General features: G+C 48.0%; 2 protein-coding genes across 2 annotated transcripts in view; one reads left to right on the forward strand and one right to left on the reverse strand.

Moving 5' to 3' along the window:
* The first annotated feature begins 652 nt into the window (after window positions 1-652).
* On the forward strand, window positions 653-17,124 carry TRIM45 (tripartite motif containing 45). Its single transcript, XM_075197497.1, has 6 exons — window positions 653-1,611; window positions 11,235-11,971; window positions 13,626-13,752; window positions 16,165-16,279; window positions 16,471-16,597; window positions 16,705-17,124. Exons 1-6 carry the CDS (start codon window positions 1,211-1,213, stop codon window positions 16,848-16,850), a joined length of 1,653 nt encoding a protein of 550 aa, XP_075053598.1. The 5' UTR covers window positions 653-1,210; the 3' UTR covers window positions 16,851-17,124.
* Window positions 17,125-17,901: 777 nt separating this feature from the next.
* Window positions 17,902-23,295, reverse strand: part of TTF2 (transcription termination factor 2) — a 31,183-nt gene continuing 25,789 nt past the window's right edge. The window contains exons 18-24 of the mRNA XM_075197503.1: window positions 21,341-21,474; window positions 20,830-21,000; window positions 20,511-20,569; window positions 20,194-20,347; window positions 19,723-19,805; window positions 19,054-19,128; window positions 17,902-18,269 (exon numbers count right to left, since the gene is read on the reverse strand). Of these exons, the coding sequence (XP_075053604.1) occupies window positions 18,125-18,269; window positions 19,054-19,128; window positions 19,723-19,805; window positions 20,194-20,347; window positions 20,511-20,569; window positions 20,830-21,000; window positions 21,341-21,474 (821 nt within the window). The 3' untranslated portion in view covers window positions 17,902-18,124. The remainder of the gene's footprint in view (window positions 18,270-19,053; window positions 19,129-19,722; window positions 19,806-20,193; window positions 20,348-20,510; window positions 20,570-20,829; window positions 21,001-21,340; window positions 21,475-23,295) is intronic.

Here is a 23,295-nt window from a genome sequence, read left to right on the forward strand (position 1 = left end):
GTGTGGCTGTGTGTAGTGTTGCTGTGTGCAGTGTGGCTGTGTGCGGTGTTGCTGTGTGCAGTGTGGCTGTGTGTAGTGTCACTGTGTGCGGTGTTGCTGTGTGTAGTGTCACTGTGTGCGGTGTTGCTGTGTGTAGTGTCACTGTGTGCGGTGTTGCTGTGTGTAGTGTCACTGTGTGCGGTGTATCTGTGTGCAGTGTCACTGTGTGTAGTGTCACTGTGTGCGGTGTTACTGTGTGCAGTGTGGCTGTGTGTGTTGTCACTGTGTGCGGTGTTGCTGTGTGCAGTGTGGCTGTGTGCGGTGTTGCTGTGTGCAGTGTGGCTGTGTGCGGTGTTGCTGTGTGCAGTGTGCGGTGTCACTGTGTGCGGTGTTGCTGTGTGTAGTGTGGCTGTGTGCAGTGTGGCTGTGTGTGTAGTGTCACTGTGTGCAGTGTGGCTGTGTGTGTAGTGTCACTGTGTGCGGTGTTGCTGTGTGCAGTGTGGCTGTGTGCAGTGTGGCTGTGTGTGTAGTGTCACTGTGTGCAGTGTGGCTGTGTGTGTAGTGTCACTGTGTGCGGTGTTGCTGTGTGCAGTGTCACTGTGTGTAGTGTCACTGTGTGTAGTGTCACTGTGTGCGGTGTTGCTGTGTGTAGTGTCACTGTGTGCGGTGTTCCTGTGTGTGTTGTCACTGTGTGCGGTGTTGCTGTGTGCAGTGTGGCTGTGTGTAGAGGACTGTACGCTGGTCAGATAATTCGCCCCTCTCCTCACAGACAGTGGTGTGGTCAGAGCCCCAGGTATTGGGGCAGTTCTCTGACCAGGGGGCAGCAGCTGGGAGGGGCAGTCACTGAGGGCTGATCTGGAATTCTAGGAATGTGCTCGGGATTAACCCTCTGTGTCCAGGCATCCAGTGACTGAGTACATGGAGAGACACTTCCTGGGAGAGGAGGGGGAGGGAGTCTGAGGCCTGTGTGAGGGGCAGACCGTCCCAGGACAGCTCCCACCTAGCAGAGCCTGTGTCTGTGTTACCTATTACTGGGCATAATGTCCGTGTCCTGAATATCCCCCTGCAGGGGGCTCTTCTCCCCGGATCTTCTGCTCTTCTGTCTGCCCAAATCTCTGTGCTTCCTGGAAGGTAAAACTGTGACTGGTAAATATCTCCCATTAGCCCCACGGTGTCGTCCAGACCGCACTGGTTGGAGGAGTCCATAGAGTGATCTGGGTTTCTGCATTACATGGCGAAGATTGGCACGCAGGATGAGACCGCGGGCAAGGTCCAGTCTCACTGCCCACAGTGCCATGAGATGTTCCTGGACGCCCGCATCCTGCCCTGTCTGCACACTCTGTGTATGACCTGTCTGCAGAAGATGGAGCCATTTGGCACCATGGAAAGGGGGCAGAAGCTGGTCACCCAGAGGAGCATCCTATGCCCGGTCTGTGACTCGGAAGTGGCACTACCTCCAGGGGGAGTCAGAGATTTCTTACCAGACATGCTGGCACAGACTGAGGTGCTGCTAGAACAACTGCGGAGCGGTGGGCACGAGATGCCATGTGACCTCTGCGGAGATGGGAAGGGAGAGCGCAGGTGCCAGGACTGCAGGGTGACCGTCTGTGAGTTCTGCTGCCAAGCACACAGGTGAGCAGACTGCGCAATATTCTTACCAGTGACGGAACATTCAAGTTATTCATTCTTAATAATTAAAAGTTTCAAATGTTCTCTGTCGTCTGCTATATTAAAGGGGAACTGACACTTATGTTTAACTGATGCAAACATTTCGCTGCAATATGGTTCCCTGAGGTAGCGCCAGTTGTTATAAGGTCTAAGGAATCGGCATATGAGGGATATTCACAGCCCAGACCTGAGAAGGATAATTAAGTTAGTCTAAGGGGCGCAAGGTGACGCTATATGTCTCAAGAACGGAGTTTTCACCGAAATCTGCGGCCATCTTACGTCCCATAGAGATGTGAGGGAGAATGAGCAGATATTTCTGTACCGTATTAGCCGGCAATGTGCGTAGCCGGACATTGCGGTCGGTGTCATCTCGCGACTATTTAAATCTGACCCACAATAAAGTGTTCTACAGCCTGAGCAGGAGAAACATTTGCACAGTTAGTAAAGAGGAAAACAAAGAGGACGAGTGAGGCTAAAAACTGAAGGGGGAGGGGGGAGGGGTGAATGAGACAAACCGCTGGCTGCCTAAACCAGTGGAGACCGTAAGGGTGCCTTGAACTGAACAAGTTTGGAATCCACTGGTCTAAACTGTTGTTACTCTGTATTTTCTTGATAATGGAAACTGCCCAGGAGCACTAGAGGGCAAACATACACCCTACTGTACTGTACCCACATATATTACTGCAGAAGCGGAGTTACCGGACTCGTACAGTTATATATAAGTAGATGAGTCAGTGGGTCCAGCCGGTACATGTACTAGAGCAGTAAAAGAAGTTAGAGCCTTAGTCAGACCCCTGACCAGATGCTGCTGCCGGGGTAGTTCCAGGGGTTGGAGAATGTACATTGCACTAGAGGCAGTATTATAGTATTATGGTGACTATGAGCCTGTGACTCTCACATTAATTGTAGGGAAACGATTAGAATCACTTCAAATAAAACAAGAGAAAGTGAAACGAGTGTAGAGGAGTTTTTGCCGTTGTGGTTAAACTGATAGAGCAGGTTGGATCAGTGGGAATAGTTATTTACAGCAGTTACTGCTGTATAAAACACCCAAAATCCCCGGCAAATCCCCCCCCCCCCCAAAACGTCTTAGTCACACACAACGGGCTGAGTCATTAGGAAAAGTAAGTAAAAAAAAGGAATACGTTTCACTCCTGGACAAACCATGTTGCAATGCAAGGGGTGCAAATTAGTTTATTATTTTGAAAATAAGTTGAATGCTGGCTTTTTTTTCATCTAGCAAACAAATACTTGATAGCTTTAATTTTACACTGAAATATAAAGTTGATCTAGGACATGTCCTACCGCAACTATAAATCTGACATCACATTTTAAATTTACCCCCCCCCCTCCAATGCAGCATGGTTTTGCCAAGGTGTAAAGTTACTCTTTTTTTTGCTTTACTTTCCTTAATGAATCAGGCTCTGTGTGTACTCTCATTATCCAGGACAGGAGGAGAGGGACAATCCGGGAACAGAGTCACTCCTGTTTTATACAGAACTCTGTGTATCTTCCCGCGTTATACGGAACTCTATTATCAGAAGCACTGTGACGGGCAGATGGGGATTCCTGGCAAATGTGTGTGACGAAGACTTCTGCAATTTAATTTAAAGTGGAAGCTGGTTAATTTAGTGTGTTACTGGCAGATAGCAGTGGGAGATCTGTGTGTGTTTATTTTCTGGATAACACCTCCAACGTCTCAGGAGAGATGTGAAGAGCTGAAAGTGTCCAGCTCACAGGAGAGAAGGGACAGAGGGGATAAGACAAAAAGTATTTATACGACAGCATCTATATAATTAATGTGGGAATCGTTAGGAGCCCCGGGCACCGCTGCGACTCACTTCCTCCTCCTCCTGGCGTCCCGGCCATCTCCATGACGACCGGCATGTCATTTCATGTATTCGGCCCGACCATTGCCAGGGCAACGGCCAGACGCCGAAGTTAACAGTTATCGTGCCCCCGCAATATAAAACAGCCGGGTGCGCACGCTGGGCCTGTGGGCTAATTAAGCAGCCAGATATTAATTAGTGGCTGCTTGGGGATGTTTTCAGGGCAAGCCCTGATTGCCCAGTACCAGTATTTAAGGCAGGGAGGGCTTAGCCTCCCTGCCGGTTATAGCGTTCCAGTCCTGTTTGCATCTCTGCCTGTATCAAGGACCTTGCCTGTGACCGTGACCTTTTGGCTGGAACTCTAGACTTTGCTATTTGCCTGTGACCCTGACCTTGTGGCCTGTATTCTGGACCCCGCTATTCTGCTACGGACCTCTGAACTCGGCCTGCCTCTGACCACCCGCTCCAGCCTGGCTAGTGCCCCTGATTTCACCTGCGCTGCGGCACTCCTTTGATGAGCTTTTACTACTCTGAGCCTAAGACCTGGGGGCATCTGAGTACCTGTGAGCACAAAAAGCTCTACGGGAAAGGCGGCTGCTATAGGTGAAGATCTCTATCCTAACTGTTCTAAAAGCTCATGTAGGTGGTTGTAGGCCATAACAGGAATAAGGGGGCACACTGTGACATTGGGGGAAGGCTGAGAGATCTCCCTGCACGTGTTGTGGGAAATTTCACAGTACAACATACTTGACATTCAGGAGACTCCAAATTTCAAGAAGGTCTCCTGGGACACCAAGCGTGGCTCTGTACATTAGTTTTAGCACCAGGTACGGCTCTGTATATTAGTTTTAGCACCAGGTACGACTCTGTATATTAGTCTTAGCACCAGGCACAGCTCCGTACATTAGACCTAGCACCAAGTAGAACTGCATATTAGTGTTGGCTCCAGGTATGGCTCTCTCAGAGCCTGTTTATTAAACCAGAGCTGAACTAGGCTAGTTGCGGCTGTTCATGTATATATATATTTATATTCTCCAGCTCAGTGAACGTATAACAAGTATATATATACAATTATAGGACAACAATTTACAGAGACATCTTTGCTGTGTTGTGCACATTATGATGACACAGGAAGGGAGAGGCTGGGGTATGTTCCGCTTATGGTGCCAATAATACTCTTATCTCACGTCTCACACATGGGAGGAGCTGCCCTCAGTATCTGCAGCTCCCGTTCTCCTATCACAGCAGATCTGGGATCTCCGTACAAGTAACCGGAGGCTGGAAGTGTAGAATCCGTTCATTCATTGCTGCCCCTGAACACTTCAGGCTGAGTCTCCTGAGATACAATTATGGAGAAATGTTATTATACAAGTGCAACATTTATGTGACAAACTCACTGGTAACATATTATCATTATTATTATATTATCCCCGTTCTTTACTGTGATCCATCATTCCCATACTTATTTATCTATATCATTAACTAGTGTTTCAAAACACAGGAATCTTTTATGTTTAATAAAACAATGCTTTAATTGAAATACATTAAAAATAGATATAATCACTTGTTATACGCTGGTTTGTATCACACCAGGTCCACATTAACCAACATTTCATCCTAGTCATCAGCAGAGCCTGCGGACAACGCAGCAGGTTACTGCGGACAGCGCAGCAGGTTACTGCGGACAGCGCAGCAGGTTACTGCGGACAGCGCAGCAGGTTACTGCGGACAGCGCAGCAGGTTACTGCGGACAGCGCAGCAGGTTAGTTGAGGATCACACCACATTATTACACTGAACTCCCTGCAGCCTGGTTCTTACAAAATATATTATTCTGCTTTAATAAAGGAGTTTTGTGTTATCAGAGGAGTAGATGCCATGATGAGTTTCCTGCTCTCCAACAGCACAATTCCCCTGGTGCAGACCTGGCCAACTTGTGACTCTCTAGGTGTTGTGAAACTACAAGTCCCAGCATGCCTTGCCGGCTATAAGCTGGCTGTCTACTGGCAGAGCATGCTGGGGTTTGTAGTTCCACAACACCTGGAGAGCTACAGGTTGAATACCTGCTGCTGGGCTAGAGGACAGGTGAATACCTGCTGCGGGTGTCACAGGGGGTCGGCTTTGCCATATCAAGTTGTGGTATCTATTCACATTACTTAATGATACTTGTACTGCGGCAGAAAAGAAGATTCCTGTTGGATTTTTAAAGGGGAAAATAACAGATGTTTGTATTTCATTTTACTTCATTTAATTTGTATTAAATTATATTTTATATGTGTGACAGGATGGACCTCCTGTGTCACCCTCTCCATGGTGCTGGGGACCAGCTGGGCTGGCCTTGCCACCGTCACCTCTCTTTATCCCATATTGTGCCCCTCTAACCGCAGTAGGAGGAGCTTGCTGCCACCAGTAGGCTCCTTCACTGGCACCTAGATCCACTTCCTTCTGGGTAACTGTCACTGCTAGAGTACCCCCTGCTGGTGCACCTGACCTCTCACTATAGATCAGTGTTGCTGTGGATGGTTCCCTCGGCCTATCACACTGGCCAGAGCTGCAGGGTAGCGGACAGAGCGTTGGTACCAGAAAACTGGGTCCCAACCTCAGAACATCCGGATAACGGATTAGTTTGGGTCTAATCTGTAGGTCACAGGAATCACCGCAGGTAAGTAGGCGTCAAAGCAGGATCTTGAAGCAGTGATGTTTATTAGCTCGTGTCCTAATAAGGACAGTTACTAGTTTGTGGTACTAGTGATCTTAGAAGGTACAGATGATCTCTTTCGGCGCTGCATGCCGGTTAACTGTCGCCGCTGCAGCACCTATACATCACATACTCTTATTTATTTAATAAACACATTAAAACAATTTATCACTAGTTGTCGGGGTTTAACCCCTTATATGCTACTCACCTAGTGCCACAGCGCACACTTTAAAATCACTTTTTATTTAAATAAATATATTTTCATTAATAACCTATTGACACGGCGGCTAGCGCCGGTGTTTTAACCCCTCCGGTGCCGGGTATTAACTCTCCCGTCGTCGGAGTCCACTTAACGATGGCCGCTGCACACGTGTCTCGACCGAACGCTGCAGGGCCCCGGCCACAGTATGGTAAATTATTAATTCCTCTGTGAAGACACTGTTGTCTGTTGTGTACATGACACTACATTGTCAGACGTTTTCAGACATATGCGTGTGATAACCGTTTACATGCGTATGTCTTTTACTGTTGTTATTTGGGGTTAAATGAGTCCAACACGTGAGCCCCATGGAGTCTGTCTGTCTGACAGGTGATGCCCCCTAATGCCTCGATCGGGGAATTTCAATGCATCACTGGTCCCCTCTATTCATCTATAACTCGGGGGCAAGTCAGCAGTTTGAAGCTAATCATCCCCATTAGCAAGTGCTGCGCTATTGTCTCTGGCAGAAGATGCCTAGTGCCACTCTGTATGCCCACCATTACCCTGGTAATTACAAATCTATTGTAGTAAAAAGATACAGCGGCACCCGCAGACATGTAATATATATATATCTGTATTCACAGCGTTGTGCAAAGGGTTTGTATTTATAATGAATCCGTTTCTTCTTATGTATTATTTAGATGGGTAGATACGTCACATGACGCGATGCGGCAGTTACAGTTGGCTGCACATTAGCTCAGCTCTTTGCCCAGGCTCCTGCTTGCCCTTATTCTCACTAATATAAAGCGTTGGTTATTTGTGGATATTGTTGGCAAACGTCACAAAGCTGTTTTAGGATCTACTGTTCATCTGCTGGACCACTGAGACTGTGACTGCTGCTGCCATCTCTGGCTGTTGGACCCTCTGAGCCTATCAGTCAGCAGCCTGGACCCCATTGTGTCAGAGCTGCACAAGCTGCCTCACTGTATTGTCCCCAGCAGGGGGCAGTAAAGTGTCACCTCTGTCCCTGCAAAATTTGGACTAATTTTTCTCTCAGATGTTCACAGATTCCAGCTGATCCATATTCATCAGCTTTCTTCCATCATGAACCTACTCAGTTATCTTCTCTCTCTCTCTCTCTCTCTCTCCTAGCCACTTACACCACACTTCTCTCCAGACAACTCTTCTCCCTCTCTAATTATGATTTTCCCTTCACTACTTCCCTCCTCGCTAATCTGTACACATGAACTGTTTGTCTCCTGCACCCACCACACTCACCAGCTACATAAACAGAAATAAACCTCACACCCACAAATCCTCCTCACATGTCCTCTTTCTCACCCTGCTCCTTCTCATGGCTGCTGGTGATATCTCACCTAACCCTGGGCCCCGTACAATCCCCATTATCTGCTCACGCTCCTCACCAAACCATTCCATCGATCCCGTACTTGCAATAATGCCAACCTTATCCACATATCTCCACTACCCTCTCTTCCCTTCTCCTGTGCACTATGGAACACCAGATCTGTTTGTAACAAACTTGCATCTATTCATGTTCTATTCATTCCTAGATCCCACGACCTCCTGATCATTACAGAAACCTGGCTCACATCCTCTGACACTACATCCCCTGCAGCTCTCTCCTATGGGGGACTCTCCCTCAGCCACACTCCCAGACCCGGAAACAGATAAGGTGGTGGAGTAGGCATCCTACTCTCTCCAAGCTGTACCTTCCAAGTCATACCCTCCCAACCTCCCTCTCATTCTCTTCCTCACTATCCGTCTATTTTATCTTCTCCACCTTTTTGTTGCCATCATTTATCTCTCCCCAGGCCAAGTTTTCCAATTTGTTGATAACTTTGCGTCCTGGCTCACTTATTTCCTATCCTTTGACCTGCCTACACTCATTCTAGGCGATTTCAACATTACCATTTATAATCCCACTGTCTTCTTCTCCCACTAAACTTCTTTCACTTCTTCCTTGGCCTCTCCCACCCAATGGAATGGGCACTCCCTTGACCTTGTCTTCTCCCGCTACTGCTCCATCTCTAGTTTTTCCAATTTAGCCTTCCCACTCTCTGACCACAATCTCATTTTCCTCAGCCTCACCTTACCTCGTGCTCTCCCCCTTGCACACATACACAGCGACACCTAAATACCCAATATACCTCTCATTTTTTCTAAAACAATTACTTTCACCTTTGACTATAATGTCCTGATCAGACTGTCTCTTTCTACAAAGAAAACATTCACTTCAGCACTAGACAATGCAACTCCAACCACCAATTATAGTCACTGACAACCCAAACCCCAACTATGACACCAAATAGGTCCGCTACCTGCAGAGGTGCTCCCGCACTGCAGAGCATCGCTGGAGGAAATCTCGTTCCTATCCTGATTTCCTGCACTATAATTTCATCGTTGCATCTTACAGCACTGCCCTATCAATTGACAAGCAAACACATTTCAAGTCTCTAAAATTCAACCTGTCTTCTAATTGTCATCACCTCTTTGTCACCTTCATTTCGGTTTTACCACCTACTTCAAAGACAAAATCTACACCATATAAGAAGTTATTCCACATGCTAAACACTCCACCCAGCCCCTACACTCCCTAATCCACCCTCAGTTTATTCTCTCCAGTAAACAAAGGTAAAGTCTCTGCACTTATCTCATCAACTCATCCTACAACGTGCTCCCTCAAATCTATTCCCTCCTAACTTCTCCGCTCCCTCTCTCCCACTGCCTGCCTATCTCATGCTCACCTCATCAACCTGTCTTTCTCCACTGACACATTTCCGTTCTCCTGTAAACACAAGCTCATCTCCACTCCTAAATGAACCTCTCCCCTTCTGTACTATCTTGTGTAATACACTGTCTCTCTCATCATGGATGTTTCAATACTACCTAAAGCTCAAAATGTCCAAAACAGAGCTTGTCATCTTCCCTCCTCCCAGAGTCACCACCTGTCCACAAATCTACCTGTCAATAACACCACGATTTCTTCAGTCTCCCAAGCTCTCTGCCTTCGTGTTACACTTGACACCAACCTTTGCTTTATTCCTCACATCCAGACTCTCTTTCAGTCCTGTAGCTTCCAGCTAAGACATATTGCCAGAATACGCCCCTTTCTACCATTGTCTCATCATTTCTCACCTTGACTACTGCAGCCTTCTGGTATCTGGCATTCTCCTCACCCATCTAACTCAACTTCAATCCATCCCAAACGCCACAACAAGACTGATCTTACTCTCTCACCACTTTACAAAACACTGGCTCCCTGTGTCCTCCAGAATCCAATTAAAATTGCTCACCCTTACCTACAAAGCCCTCAACACCACCCCTTCATACAGCTCATATCAAATTACTCTCCCTCTTAGATCTACCTCTTACTGTTACGACAACCAGTGCGGCATAAACTTATAGAACAGGTAGAAGAGGTCTTCACCTTTAGCAGCCGCCTTTCCCGTAGAGACTGGATATGCTCACAGGTACTCAGATGCCCCCAGGTCTTAAACTCAAAGCAGTATAAGTTTATACTCACACAGCTGCGTACAGGTACAGGAGATAACACACGGAACGGACCAGCGATCTGCAGACTGGACGGAGCACCGGAGGGGATGTCAGGTATCAGCACGGTCAGGGTCACAGGCAATGGATCAGGATCACAGGCAATGGTTCAGAGTCCGGGTACAGGCAATATGTCAGAGTCACAGGCAATGGATCAGATTCAGAAGACAGGCAATAGGTCAAGGTCAGAGGCAAAGGCTCAGAATCCAGGGACATGCAATAGGTCATACACAGGTAGTCAAATCCAAGGTCCACAGCAATAATAGCAGGAGCAGGCTAGGCATAGAGAAACTGAACTATAACCGGCAGGGAGGCTAAGCCCTCCCTGCCTTATAAACAGACAGTGGCCAATGGGAGCAGGATGCAATCAGCCCTAGAGGCTGTCATAATGATTTGCATCTGCTGATTAGTGCGCGCGCCCGGTTTCACCTAATTCCGGGACCCGACGCTATGTACAGCAGCGCCCCGACCGTTGCCATGGCGACAGCCGGGACGCAGGAGAGAGGAGTCGCGGCGGCTGAGCACCGCCACGGCTCGTAACACTTACCTGCACCTTGCCTCTGGTAACCACCTCTCATTCCTGCCTACAAGACGTCTCTTGTGCTGCTCCTCACTTATGGAATTCCCTAACATGCTCAATTAGACTTTCCCAGAATCTTCAAATCTTAGACGCTATGTGAAACCCCATCTCTTAAGTAGAGCTTATCCTACGCCCACCGATACTACTCACACTAATGCACCCTCACAACCATCCCAATCTCCACTCTAAGCCACACTCGCTCCTCTTGTTTCAGCTGTGCCCTCTTACACTTAAAATGTAAGGTCGATCATGAACAGGGTCATCCCTACCATTTTCTGATGTCTCTATTTAGTTTGTCTACTTTGTATGTCCCCGTTTTATGTATATCCATTTTTCCCTACTGCACGGCAATGTGGCGCATTATAAATCTACAATAATAAATCTATAATATTGTGTTCAGATGCTGGTGTATTATTGTCGGTCCCCCAGAGGTCAGGAGTGGGACGGTTAGAAAGAGGTAGGTGGAGTATAGATATGAGAGTGAGTGAGATGTGTGAAGACCATGTTGAGTGGATTAACAATATGGTTTGTATCAAGGAATGTACCGCAGCATAGAAAGTATTTTGTCATAAGTGCAATGCTGGGTGGATGTAATAGATGACAAACATTAATAAGGGTCACGTTGTTTCTGCCTTCAAGCCGTTGAGTTATAGGTGGATTTTATGTGTCAGAATGCACAGGAAATTAATGACTCTTCATGATCTCTTCCTCAGGCGACAGAAGCGAACGGCTGATCATTCGTTGGTGCCCCTGCGGGACCTGCCCCCTGGCTCCTCTCTCTCTCCGATGCCATATTGTACTCTTCATCCATTGGAGGAACTGCGCCTATACTGTGAGCCCTGCGCTCTCCCCTCCTGTCGGGACTGTGCTCTTGTCAAGCACCAAGGACATGATCTGCGCCCTGTTATGGAGGTGGTGGGGAAGCACCGAGCACAGCTACAAGGAGCCTTACTAAAGTCCGAACCCCACCTGGAAGACTTGAAGACCGTACTTCACGTTGTATACGGAGCAGGAGAGGAATTAAAGCAGAGTGCAGCCCTTCTGCGGAAGGAGGTAGAGACCTTCACAGAGGGGTATATACTGGCAGTACAAGAACACAGGCTCCGACTCCTCCGGGACATAGATGAGGAAGTGCGACGGAGAGAGCAGGCGCTGAGCCTGCAAAGAGCTCGGATACACCAGCAGCTGTCAGACCTACGTACTGCCACCATATTCACTCGAAGTCTGCTAGACCGCGGGCCAGACCTCCATGTTGTTCGAGCCAAGATCCTGGTACTGAACCGCCTTAAAGAGCTGAGTAAGGGAGACTGTAGTACAATGGAGCTAGTGGAAGCAGACAGCATCCGATTCAGTCCGCAGGAGGATGCCGGGCTGTGCCAAGACTATCAGATGTACGGCGCTGTCCAAACATGGGGTGTGGATCCCGAGAGGTGCGAGGCTAAAGGACAAGGTGAGATAATGTGTGAATCTATTTAGAAGGGATGTGCCAAATCCAGGATTTAGGTTGGAGTTCGGCCTTATAGGGTTATAGCGGGATTCATGATCTGCCAGGTCCTCGGGGATCTACACAGAAACATAGAATTAGATGGCAGAAAATAACCGGGGAGGGGGGGGGGATCTTCCTGATTTCTTTTGGATGCTGTCAATTGAAACCAATTACAATTATGTTACTGCATAGGGCGCAGTTATAGCTTCCAGGAGGTGAACTTACAAATAACATTTGATCAGTTAGGCTTCTCCTTATTTATTTTATTATTATTTTTTCATTTAAAAGGTGCCACAGAATCTGTGGCACCTTTTAAATGAATAAATAATAATAATACAGAAGCAGGTAACAAATAGATGAGGTAATACATATAAGTAGCACAGAGGAGTGTGAGTAACACTATAGGGACTCACACAGAGTGCAGCAAAATACATGACAGGATGTACGAGGGAGTCAGACAGTGGACAGACGTGGGACAATAAGTAGAGAGGACCCTGCCCACAAGAGCTTACATTCTAGAGGGAGGGGGGATGAGAGACAGTAGGACCAACTGGGAGAAGATGGAGATGGCAGGTGAAGGAAGAGGAGGTGAAGGATAAGATGGTCAGGAGGTGGTAGAACAGGCGAGCTTGAAAGGTGAGTTTTGAGTGAGCGTTTGTCGTTGGGGGAGAGGAGTGTGAGATGGGGGAGAGAGATCCAAGGATTGGAGTCTGTTTTCCTTTATATTTCAGCTTGTGTGGGATCAGACTTTGGTCAGATTTGTGCAATCAGTACATCCCGGTATTTATATTTTTATTTAAAAAAAATACGTTTTGTTTAGTTTCTGGTAAAATAATCTGCATTATATTCCCAGCAATCTGGTCCCGCACAAGCTAAAATATACAGGAAAACAGACCCAAGGTATCATGGGTAGGGACAAGCAAATCACCAGGCCAAGTCTTTGTGTCATTAGTATTACTTGCAGACTATTTAAAAACAGCAGTTTCCACTTTAGGACATCCCCTCCCCCACCTTCCAGTAGCTGCTGTAGGAGCCCAGATGCAGAATGCTGCTGGTTCCAATCCATTCCTTCCAAAATGCATCAATGTTACCTCCAGCCGGAGTCCTCCAGAGTGGAATATTACTCTCTCCAGTATTCCCCATCCAGGCTGGTACAGCTGGGACAGTAAGATTAATGGAAGGATGGGGGTCCCAAGGGAAAAAACATCCACTTAATGGCTACACAGGTTGAAAAACTACGAATAGAGCAGGAACACCTATAATACATAGAAACAGGACACAACCGTCATCGTAACTCTCAGCTATGTCTCCACTTATATATGGTCTCCGACTTTAAGGAAGAGGCTTGGAGGCCAAGAGGTAGTAGCATCTAAATGGATTGTACCTTTATAGATTCACTGAGGATCCTGGGAATAATACAGTAGCAGCATCAGCTGGAGTTTAAAATAGGCGTTAAAAATAGCCATTGGCTATTAGCCAAGACTTAGTATCCCTGTGTTATTATTAAAACCAACTATGGTGCTATTATTATATAGAAATGCGTCTTTATTAAACTAGTCACAGTATATTTATGAGTAATTGATGTATATTACTGGTGGTCTCCTGCATTTACTCCCAGGTCTCCAGTCTGTGCAGCAGGGAAAACTCTCCAGCTTCACCGTTTTCTGTAACACTAAATCTGGAGATCCACAGGAACATGGAGGGACACAGCCTAGAGTCGTCATTCTCCATGCAGAATCGGGCAGGTAACGGTGACCTTCCTAGTATGACTGACATTCAATACATTAGGCCGGAAGTTCCGGCATAGATAAAGGTCACTCACTATTGATGTTGGTTTCGAACACTCATTAATGGTGGTGGGTTCAGTCTCTATTATAGAGGACGGTCACTCATTACTGGTGGTGGGTTCTGTCTCCATTGTAGAGGACGGTCACTCATTATTATTATTATCCTTTATTTGTTAGGCGCCACAAGAGTTCCGCAGCGCCGTACACAGTACAAACAGTAGACTATACAGGGTGAGACATAACTGAACAGTAAACAATAAATATCAAAACTTCAGAGGCTCCAGGCAGGCTGATGCAGTACAGACGGAGCAGAAGAACAGGTATGGAGACAGGAGGGAAGAGGGCCCTGCTCAAATGAGCTTACATCCTAAGGGAGGGTGAACAAAACTCAAGCACAAAGGGAGCCAGTTGACGTGTAAGGGAGAGATAAGGGGCAGGTAGGATGGGTTAGGTGGAAGATTGGTAGGCTTTAAGGAACAGGTGGGTTTTATGTGCCCGTTTGAAGGAGCTTAGATTGGGAGAGAGACGGATGGAGCAGGGGAGGTCGTTCCAGTGAAGGGGGGCTGCACGGGAGAAGTCCTGGATTCTGGAGTGGGATGAGGTGACCAGGGTGGAGGAGAGGCGACGGTCATTTGCCGAGCGCAGGGAGCGGGCAGGAGTGTGAATGGAGAGGAAGTTAGAGATATAGGGGGCAGTGGACTGGGAGAGGGCCTTGTACGTGGTGGTCAGGAGTTTGAACAGGATTCTGAAGGGGATGGGGAGCCAGTGAAGGGCAAGGCAGAGAGGTGGTGGGTTCTGTCTCCATTATAGAGGACGGTCACTCATTACTGGTGGTGGGTTCAGTCTCCAGTATAGAGGACGATCACTGTTGGTGCGATTAATTCTCTCCTTTTTTACATAGTTTTTGCTCTCGGTGGTGGAACATCCTCAAGATGTTCCACCATGTTCCTCATCCTCAACATCCTCCACGACCTCAAGTACCACCTTTATGCTGATGACACTCAACTCTATCTCTCTTCTCCTCATCTCTCTCCCTCCCTCCTCTCTATGGTGTCCGCCTGCCTCTCTGCCATCTCCTCCTGGATGTCCTCTAGATTCCTCAAACTCAACCTCGCCAAAACTGTACTCATTGTCTTTCCTCCCCCTCTGACCTCTCTATCACTGTTGGCACCTCCTCTATCTTCCCTGTCTCCTCTCTCTCCTTTGCCCTTCACATTCTCTCTCTTGCTATATACTGCCGCTTCCAGCTGCGTAACAATGCACGCATCCGGCCCTTCCTCTCCCAAGATGCCACCAAATGTCTTATTCACTCTCTGATCATCTCCCGTTTGGACTACTGCAACCTTCTCCTTACTGGCCTCCCCCACTCTCATCTCGCTCCCCTTCGATCTACACTTAACGCAGCCGCTAGACTTATCTTCCTTTCTCGCCGATCCTTTTCTGTCTCCCCCCTCTACCAAGCCCTTCACTGGCTCCCCTTCCCGAACTGAATCCTGTTCAAGCTCCTCACACTTACATACAAGGCCCTCGCCAACTCCACTGCTCCCTACATCTCCAACCTCAACTCTATTCACGCTCCATCCCGCCCTCTCCTCCCCTCTGATTACCTCCTCCCACGTGCGTATCCAAGACTTCTCCCGCGCTGCCCCCCTCCACTGGAACAAGCTCCCTCCCTCCATTAGAACATCCCGCAATCTCTCCAGTTTCAAACGGGCTTTAAAAATCCACCTCTTTATCAAGCCTTCCAGTCTCCCACTTAACTTCCTACCTTATCTTCTGTCTCTTCCCCCTTACCTGAATCTGCCTACGTTCCCCCTTCTCTCCCTCTCACCCCTGTGTCTCTCTGTCTGTCTACCCCTCCCCTTAGATTGTACGCTCCCTTGAGCAGGTCCATCTCTCCTCCTGTTTCCACCACTTCTAACTCTGCTTTCCAGCTACTTATCTCCCACCCCTCTGGGGGTCTCCCCCCTCTTCCGCGCCCTTCCTCTTGGGCTCCGGCGCTTGCGGTTCTTCCCTTCCCCCTCTCTCTAGCTGTGCTTTGAGCTTATTGAGTTACTGTGCTTATTGTTTACTGTATCGCGCTGTCTCACCTCGTATTGTAATTGTTTGTCCCTGTACGGCGCTAAGGACACCTAGTGGCGCCCTATAAATAAAAATTAATAATAATAATAATCTTATCTAAACTTGAGACAGATGCCTTCACCTGCTTCCACCAGCAGTGTAAGCATACTGAAAACTGGCTATTCAGAAGTTCTAGAATTATGGAACCCAGGTTCTTAATGGTTGTCCACTGTCCCGTTGTATACAACATTCAGTCTGGAAGAAGCTGGGAGTGTCAGATTTTATGTGGTAGTTTAATTTCTTACACAGATCTCTTCAAGCCTCGATTCGAGATAACCACAACGGCACGTTCCACGTTTCTTACACCCCGACAGAGCCTGGTCAGATCTCCATAAGTGTGTATATAAAAGGGCGTCATCTGAAGGTGAGAGGTTGTGTTCTCTTTTCCAGCTATAAACATCTACTTTATTCTGTTTGTCCCATAATCAGAAGGATAAAGATATTGCTCATTCACACACCGATTATATATTTATAACAAATATATGCTTTCAACTCACAAAATCAGATTGTATTTTATTATTAATGTTGGATCATAACTGAACACATTCTCCGCAGGGGTCCCCGTTTAGCGCGACAGTGAGGGAATCCCTGCGCCAGCACCGCGGTATTTACCACTGTTGTACGTTCTGCTCAAGTGGGGGACAAAAGGATGCCCGCTGTGGTTGTGGTGGTACAATGCCAGGTAAGTGCTTCTAAGGGGTAATTGTTCCTCACTTCTCATCTGACATTAAACATAAACTTTCTGTTATACAAAATCACAAACTACTCCCCTCCTCTACCCCCCTCTAGGTGGGTACCAGGGCTGCGGACATGGTCACAAAGGTCACCCCGGCCGCTCCCACTGGTCATGTTGTGGGTCCACATCCGAGACATCAGAGTGTAGTGGGGTGAAGGACTCAGCCCCCCGCAATCTACTCAGAACAGTTGCTTTATGATAAAGGAAGATGCGGCCTCCTGTATGCGGGATTGGACCCAGGCTAGGACCACCAGCACGAAGCAGAGGGGTCGTAGAGCATCAGCGTCTACACTGCAGTGTCATGAACTTCTAGATCTTTATGGACAAAGATTTCCAATCTCTGGAACTCGAGAACAAAGAGGAATACAAAGTACAATAACTTTGTAATTGAGTTACAATAAGGGAACAATGTGGCCTCTGCAGAATTGAAGGCTTGTCATTGAAAAGTGCCTTAAAATGAATCTTCACTTGTATGTGGGTCAGTGTTATTTATGACATGTACAGGTCCATCCTTCACCCATAGCACTCAGTCCATCACCATGTAATCTCCAGCACGCACATTACTGCAGGACTGTAGAACAAAGTATTAGGTAAGAAGGTCACAGGAAGTTGCCATTAGTCCCTCTGTACCACCACCGCCAGGCTGTAATATGCACTCTACTCTAGATTATATGGATATTAGAAGTCACGGAGGAGAGATCATATGAAAACACAAGGCTGCTGGCCGAGCGCTAGATACAGGTCACAGATCTCCGAGGTGACTTCTAATATCATAATATCAGTAATAATTTACAGACGTGGCTGCGCTATTCTTTATAATACATGTTGTCCTAATGGCCCCTGAGAAGGGTAAATACATAAACTCCACACCCTCGTGCCAGTTGTATTATAGGATACGTGACTGAGGGTGCCACGAGACAAGGGGAGGAAACGTGGGGCGCTCATTAATGACTTTCCACATAAGTGACAAGGTAGGGTCGGGTGGGGGTAGGTGTGACAAGGGGAGGGGCATGTGTGATTGAAGAAAAGATGTAACGCGTGTGGGGCGCTGTATGTTGTACGATTGATATGTAATCATGACTCATGTAGGGTAGGGGCCCAGGGCCCCAGATCGTCCAAGTCCACCACTGTATATACATTACTATAATACCTATACATCCGCCAGCACAGCTGGATTATAACGCTGCTTAACGGCACTTAACCTCTTGGAGCGGTATCTGACGCAGGTAAAATAACTTGGAAACAGTCAATTATATAAAACACGCTGCTTTATTACACAACATTTATATAAACATATATAAGAAAAGACGCTTTAAAAACCTTCATAAATAAGACGGGGATGACAGATAATACTCGTCATATGCAAAATAGTGTTTTACATTCAACAGAAAAACAGTAAATCAAGTAAGCGAGCGCCTTACACAGGCTGAGCACTTATTATATAACCCTTGTATCACATGAGATATACGCTGCTCACACCCCAAACAGCAGCCGCAGGTCGGCCAGGGTGAGCTTGGTGAACGTGCTGCTGTTTCCAGAAAGAACCTTCTTGGCCAAATCTTTCTTTTTGTCTTGGAGCTGAGTGATTTTCTCCTCCACCGTCCCCTGACACACAAACCTGGGGGCAACATGAAGAATGATTATTATCAATGAAGGACAATTGCTGTAGAGACAGACGTACCGGTACTTATTACACTTGTAAACAATATGCTGAGCATCGACGACGTGTTTATGGAAGACGAAGAGAAACGCGTGGGGTCACCTAGCTATTCCTGGTAATACCACAGCTAGGCATGTTCTCATACAAAGTAATAATGGTTATAGGGGTACATTGTATAGAAGAGATCAGGACAATAAATATATAGAACTAAAACAGACTAAATACTCCTGATAATAAGAAAACAATTAGCAGAACAAAGCAGTAATTATGCATTAACAATGAATAAACCTGGGAAGAGGTTAGAAGAACATCAGACGAGAGCAATGACAAAATACACCAACTGGGCCATAGGAAAACCCTTCAGTGGTGTCACTTAAATCCCCCCCCCCTGTACAGCAAACAGCAGGGCCCCCCCTGCAGGAGCCAGATTACCGATGCTCGTTATCCTGCTTTGGTTAATGGGAGGACAACACCCTATTTGCGATACGAGAGGTCATATTATTGGCCACATGTAGTGTTGTCCTTTAAGAATAATTAAGAATACTCATTACCTCCCCATCCCCTACCACATGGTGAGCAGATATAACCAGACACCTGTGCCATCCCCCGCAGCGTCGGGTAGGCCGTGGAGTATCCGACAGATTACCCCCAGCAGTGATAGGAAAATAACAAACTACTCTAATGAGGCTCAGAAAATGACTCCTCCCATCAGCGCAACGAGGAAAGACCCCAACATTCTCACCGATGTATAACCACGTCCTTGTATTGTCCCACTCGGTAGATTCGGTCACAAGCCTGATCCTCAAGGGCTGGATTCCTAGGAGAGAAGAGGGAGACGTACACCCAGAGAAATAAATGACACCCCCTTGCTACAGCACCAGTTATGTTTTCTGCACCAACATACATTAACACGTAATAATGCTTATAAATAATAATTGCTTTATATGCCACCGGCCATTATAACACCTTCTCGGTAACACCAGATTGCTCTGTACTACAAGGGGGATGTTGTCCTGTGACAGAATCTGCTGTGATCCTTCTGTAGATCCTCATCCAGAATCACTATAGATGTCACTAACACCAGGGGCACAATATGGGAGTACCAAGATCTCTTCAAATCAGATCTATATTTCTGTCAATGTTAGGAAACGTCTACATATAAGTTTGGGAATAGAACTAAACGCTGATTTACAGGGAATTCACATGTTATCCTTTTCTTATAGAAAATTTTCTCCCTGCAGTAGAATATTTGCACCTTTAGGCCTCTTACACGCTGGTAAAATCATCCTATTAATAGTATTTTATCATTAGTAAAGTCGTGTAACTGAACCTATAACCACACGCAGTCCGGAACGTTCTCAGGTTCTGAACGCTCCGGGCACATTGACCTCGTACTCTGCACAGTCATTACCAGTGCATGTCCAACAGGAACAGGTGGTTTCCTCCAACCAGGTTTAAGCCGACGCCACCAGCACAGAGGGAAACGAGCATGACCTGGAAAGGAGAGAGAGAGCCCAAATCATAACAAGACCCCAGAACACCTCCTCCACCCTCTTTATCATGAACCCCGGTCAATTCCACAGCCCCGGAGTTATTACGCTCCATACTCCCTAATATTACAGAGCCTCCAGCTCCCACTGTATCAGAGGATGCTGTTGGACAGACAGATCCCCATAGTGAGAGCCTGGCAGCAGAATGTGCGGACATTAGGGGAGAGAGCCGAGCACCATCTGCTTCCTGTCCGCTCTATCATACGCGATTACTAAATATTATCCTACTGGTAAGATCAATAAAGACCACAAAGTAACGCTCTATAAGCAGCGATTGGAGGAGGCATTGAGGTGACATGAAGAATGCATTCTGGGAAAGCCGATTTCCATACCTGGGGTCCTTTGGGGTTGATATTAAACTCTTCCACAACTTCCATCCGCTGTTTGGGATTGACGGAACCATCAATAGTGGCGTAAGAGAGCCGGATGCGCTTCAAATGCGCAGCCACAATCTTCAGCATGCTGGTCCACTGAGACACAATGACGCTGGTAACGATACAAGAACCAGACCAATGATAACTGAATCAGGCTAACTCTGGAAACTATGTATTAGACCGGTCACAATATCAGATCCCTAATGGACATACTGACTAACTACCCATAATCCTCTAGTCAGTGATCAACACTGACACCCCAAATTCTCCCGTACCTCTTCTGGGGCTCAGCACCACCATTTATTGTTTTCAGCTCTGTGATAAGAGAGTCGATCTGGAAAGAGACAGAGGAAGTTATCTAGGAGTTAGCAGAGAGAGTAATATATCTGGGTTCATATACCGAGAGCAGCCAGCCACATGTTACACACACACGCCAGGACTCAGGACATGCACTAAACACACTTATCCACATGTTATAGACGTCCGCTAATGTCACACGTACCCACAAGTATCCTACACACACGTATCCTGATGTTGTACACTCACTAATCATACGCAGACATTGCAGACACTATAACATCTTCCATCACGCACCTTTGTGCTCTCGCTGTCACTTTCAAACAGTTCAGCCCGAAACTTGGTTCCATTCAAGGAGACGGTGGATTTGGGGTCCGGGGTTTCCAGGTTACACAGGGTCAGGGCGTTCAGCTGCTCCTCCAGGGTCAGACTCAGCCCCTCGCTCTTCAGCTCCTGTTGGTCAAGAGTCTGGGAGGAGAGATGGGGTCACAGGGTCACCATGTAACAAAGGGGGAGCTGGTAACGTGTAGATAGGGAGCACCTGGCATGGCGACTGCTGTGTATGTTATGTAATAAACAGAGGGAACGACGGCGAGTCCATCACCGCTGGAACCAGACGGAGACACAAGGACAAATACAATCTGTTTATCTAGACGTGGCGGGTATATGGGGGTATATGACCCCAAACCAGAACAACTGAGGGAGACAGGTCGCTCGATTACAAAGCTGTGACCTCCGTGCTACTGAGCGTGACCGGGACAGAAGACAATAGCGGGAATAGTGAGCACAGATCTGGGGTCACACTTACCGTCTTCAGCAGAGATAGGTGACAGCAGCACTGGCGGAGGCGGAGCAGCAGGGACAGGATATGTACCGTGCTGGAGCCCTGCGGGACCGGCTGGGGGCCAACCTCATTCTGACTGGAGCCAAACTCCCGAGCAACTGTCACAAAGAGCGCAAAGATAGTCAGAGAGAGCACAGACAGAGAGAGAGCGTGCACAGACAGAGAGAGAGCGAGCACAGACAGAGAGAGAGCGAGCACAGACAGAGAGAGAGCGTGCACAGACAGAGAGAGAGCGTGCACAGACAGAGAGAGAGCGTGCACAGACAGAGAGAGAGCGTGCACAGACAGAGAGAGAGCGTGCACAGACAGAGAGAGAGCGAGCACAGACAGAGAGAGAGCGTGCACAGACAGAGAGAGAGCGAGCACAGACAGAGAGAGAGCGTGCACAGACAGAGAGAGAGCGAGCACAGACAGAGAGAGAGCGAGCACAGACAGAGAGAGAGCGAGCACAGACAGAGAGAGAGCGAGCACAGACAGAGAGAGAGCGAGCACAGACAGAGAGAGAGCGAGCACAGACAGAGAGAGAGCGTGCACAGACAGAGAGAGAGCGTGCACAGACAGAGAGAGAGCGTGCACAGACAGAGAGAGAGCGTGCACAGACAGAGAGAGAGCGTGCACAGACAGAGAGAGAGCGAGCGAGCACAGACAGAGAGAGAGCGTGCACAGACAGAGAGAGAGCGAGCGAGCACAGACAGAGAGAGAGGACAGAGAGAGAGCGAGCACAGACAGAGAGAGAGCGAGCACAGACAGAGAGAGAGCGAGCACAGACAGAGAGAGAGCGAGCACAGACAGAGAGAGAGCGAGCACAGACAGAGAGAGAGCGAGCACAGACAGAGAGAGAGCGTGCACAGACAGAGAGAGAGCGTGCACAGACAGAGAGAGAGCGTGCACAGACAGAGAGAGAGCGTGCACAGACAGAGAGAGAGCGTGCACAGACAGAGAGAGAGCGTGCACAGACAGAGAGAGAGCGTGCACAGACAGAGAGAGAGCGTGCACAGACAGAGAGAGAGCGTGCACAGACAGAGAGAGAGCGTGCACAGACAGAGAGAGAGCGTGCACAGACAGAGAGAGAGCGTGCACAGACAGAGAGAGAGCGAGCACAGACAGAGAGAGAGCGTGCACAGACAGAGAGAGAGCGTGCACAGACAGAGAGAGAGCGTGCACAGACAGAGAGAGAGCGTGCACAGACAGAGAGAGAGCGTGCACAGACAGAGAGAGAGCGTGCACAGACAGAGAGAGAGCGTGCACAGACAGAGAGAGAGCGTGCACAGACAGAGAGAGAGCGTGCACAGACAGAGAGAGAGCGTGCACAGACAGAGAGAGAGCGAGCACAGACAGAGAGAGAGCGAGCACAGACAGAGAGAGAGCGAGCACAGACAGAGAGAGAGCGAGCACAGACAGAGAGAGAGCGAGCACAGACAGAGAGAGAGCGTGCACAGACAGAGAGAGAGCGTGCACAGACAGAGAGAGAGCGTGCACAGACAGAGAGAGAGCGTGCACAGACAGAGAGAGAGCGTGCACAGACAGAGAGAGAGCGTGCACAGACAGAGAGAGAGCGTGCACAGACAGAGAGAGAGCGTGCACAGACAGAGAGAGAGCGTGCACAGACAGAGAGAGAGCGAGCACAGACAGAGAGAGAGCGAGCACAGACAGAGAGAGAGCGAGCACAGACAGAGAGAGAGCGAGCACAGACAGAGAGAGAGCGAGCACAGACAGAGAGAGAGAGCGAGCACAGACAGAGAGAGAGAGCGAGCACAGACAGAGAGAGAGAGCGAGCACAGACAGAGAGAGAGAGCGAGCACAGACAGAGAGAGAGAGCGAGCACAGACAGAGAGAGAGAGCGAGCACAGACAGAGAGAGAGAGCGAGCACAGACAGAGAGAGAGAGCGAGCACAGACAGAGAGAGAGCGAGCACAGAC

Source organism: Mixophyes fleayi, chromosome 2 (assembly GCF_038048845.1).
Source record: "Mixophyes fleayi isolate aMixFle1 chromosome 2, aMixFle1.hap1, whole genome shotgun sequence".
In the NCBI taxonomy this organism is placed as follows: Eukaryota; Metazoa; Chordata; class Amphibia; order Anura; family Limnodynastidae; genus Mixophyes; species Mixophyes fleayi.

Coding starts and splice junctions, on each gene's coding strand:
- TRIM45 (XM_075197497.1), top strand. CDS start 1,211: ATGGCGAAGATTGGCACGCAGGATGAGACCGCGGGCAAGGTCCAGTCT. Junction 1,612..11,234: donor TTCTGCTGCCAAGCACACAG/GTGAGCAGACTG, acceptor TCTCTTCCTCAG/GCGACAGAAGCGAACGGCTG. Junction 13,753..16,164: donor CTCCATGCAGAATCGGGCAG/GTAACGGTGACC, acceptor TTTCTTACACAG/ATCTCTTCAAGCCTCGATTC.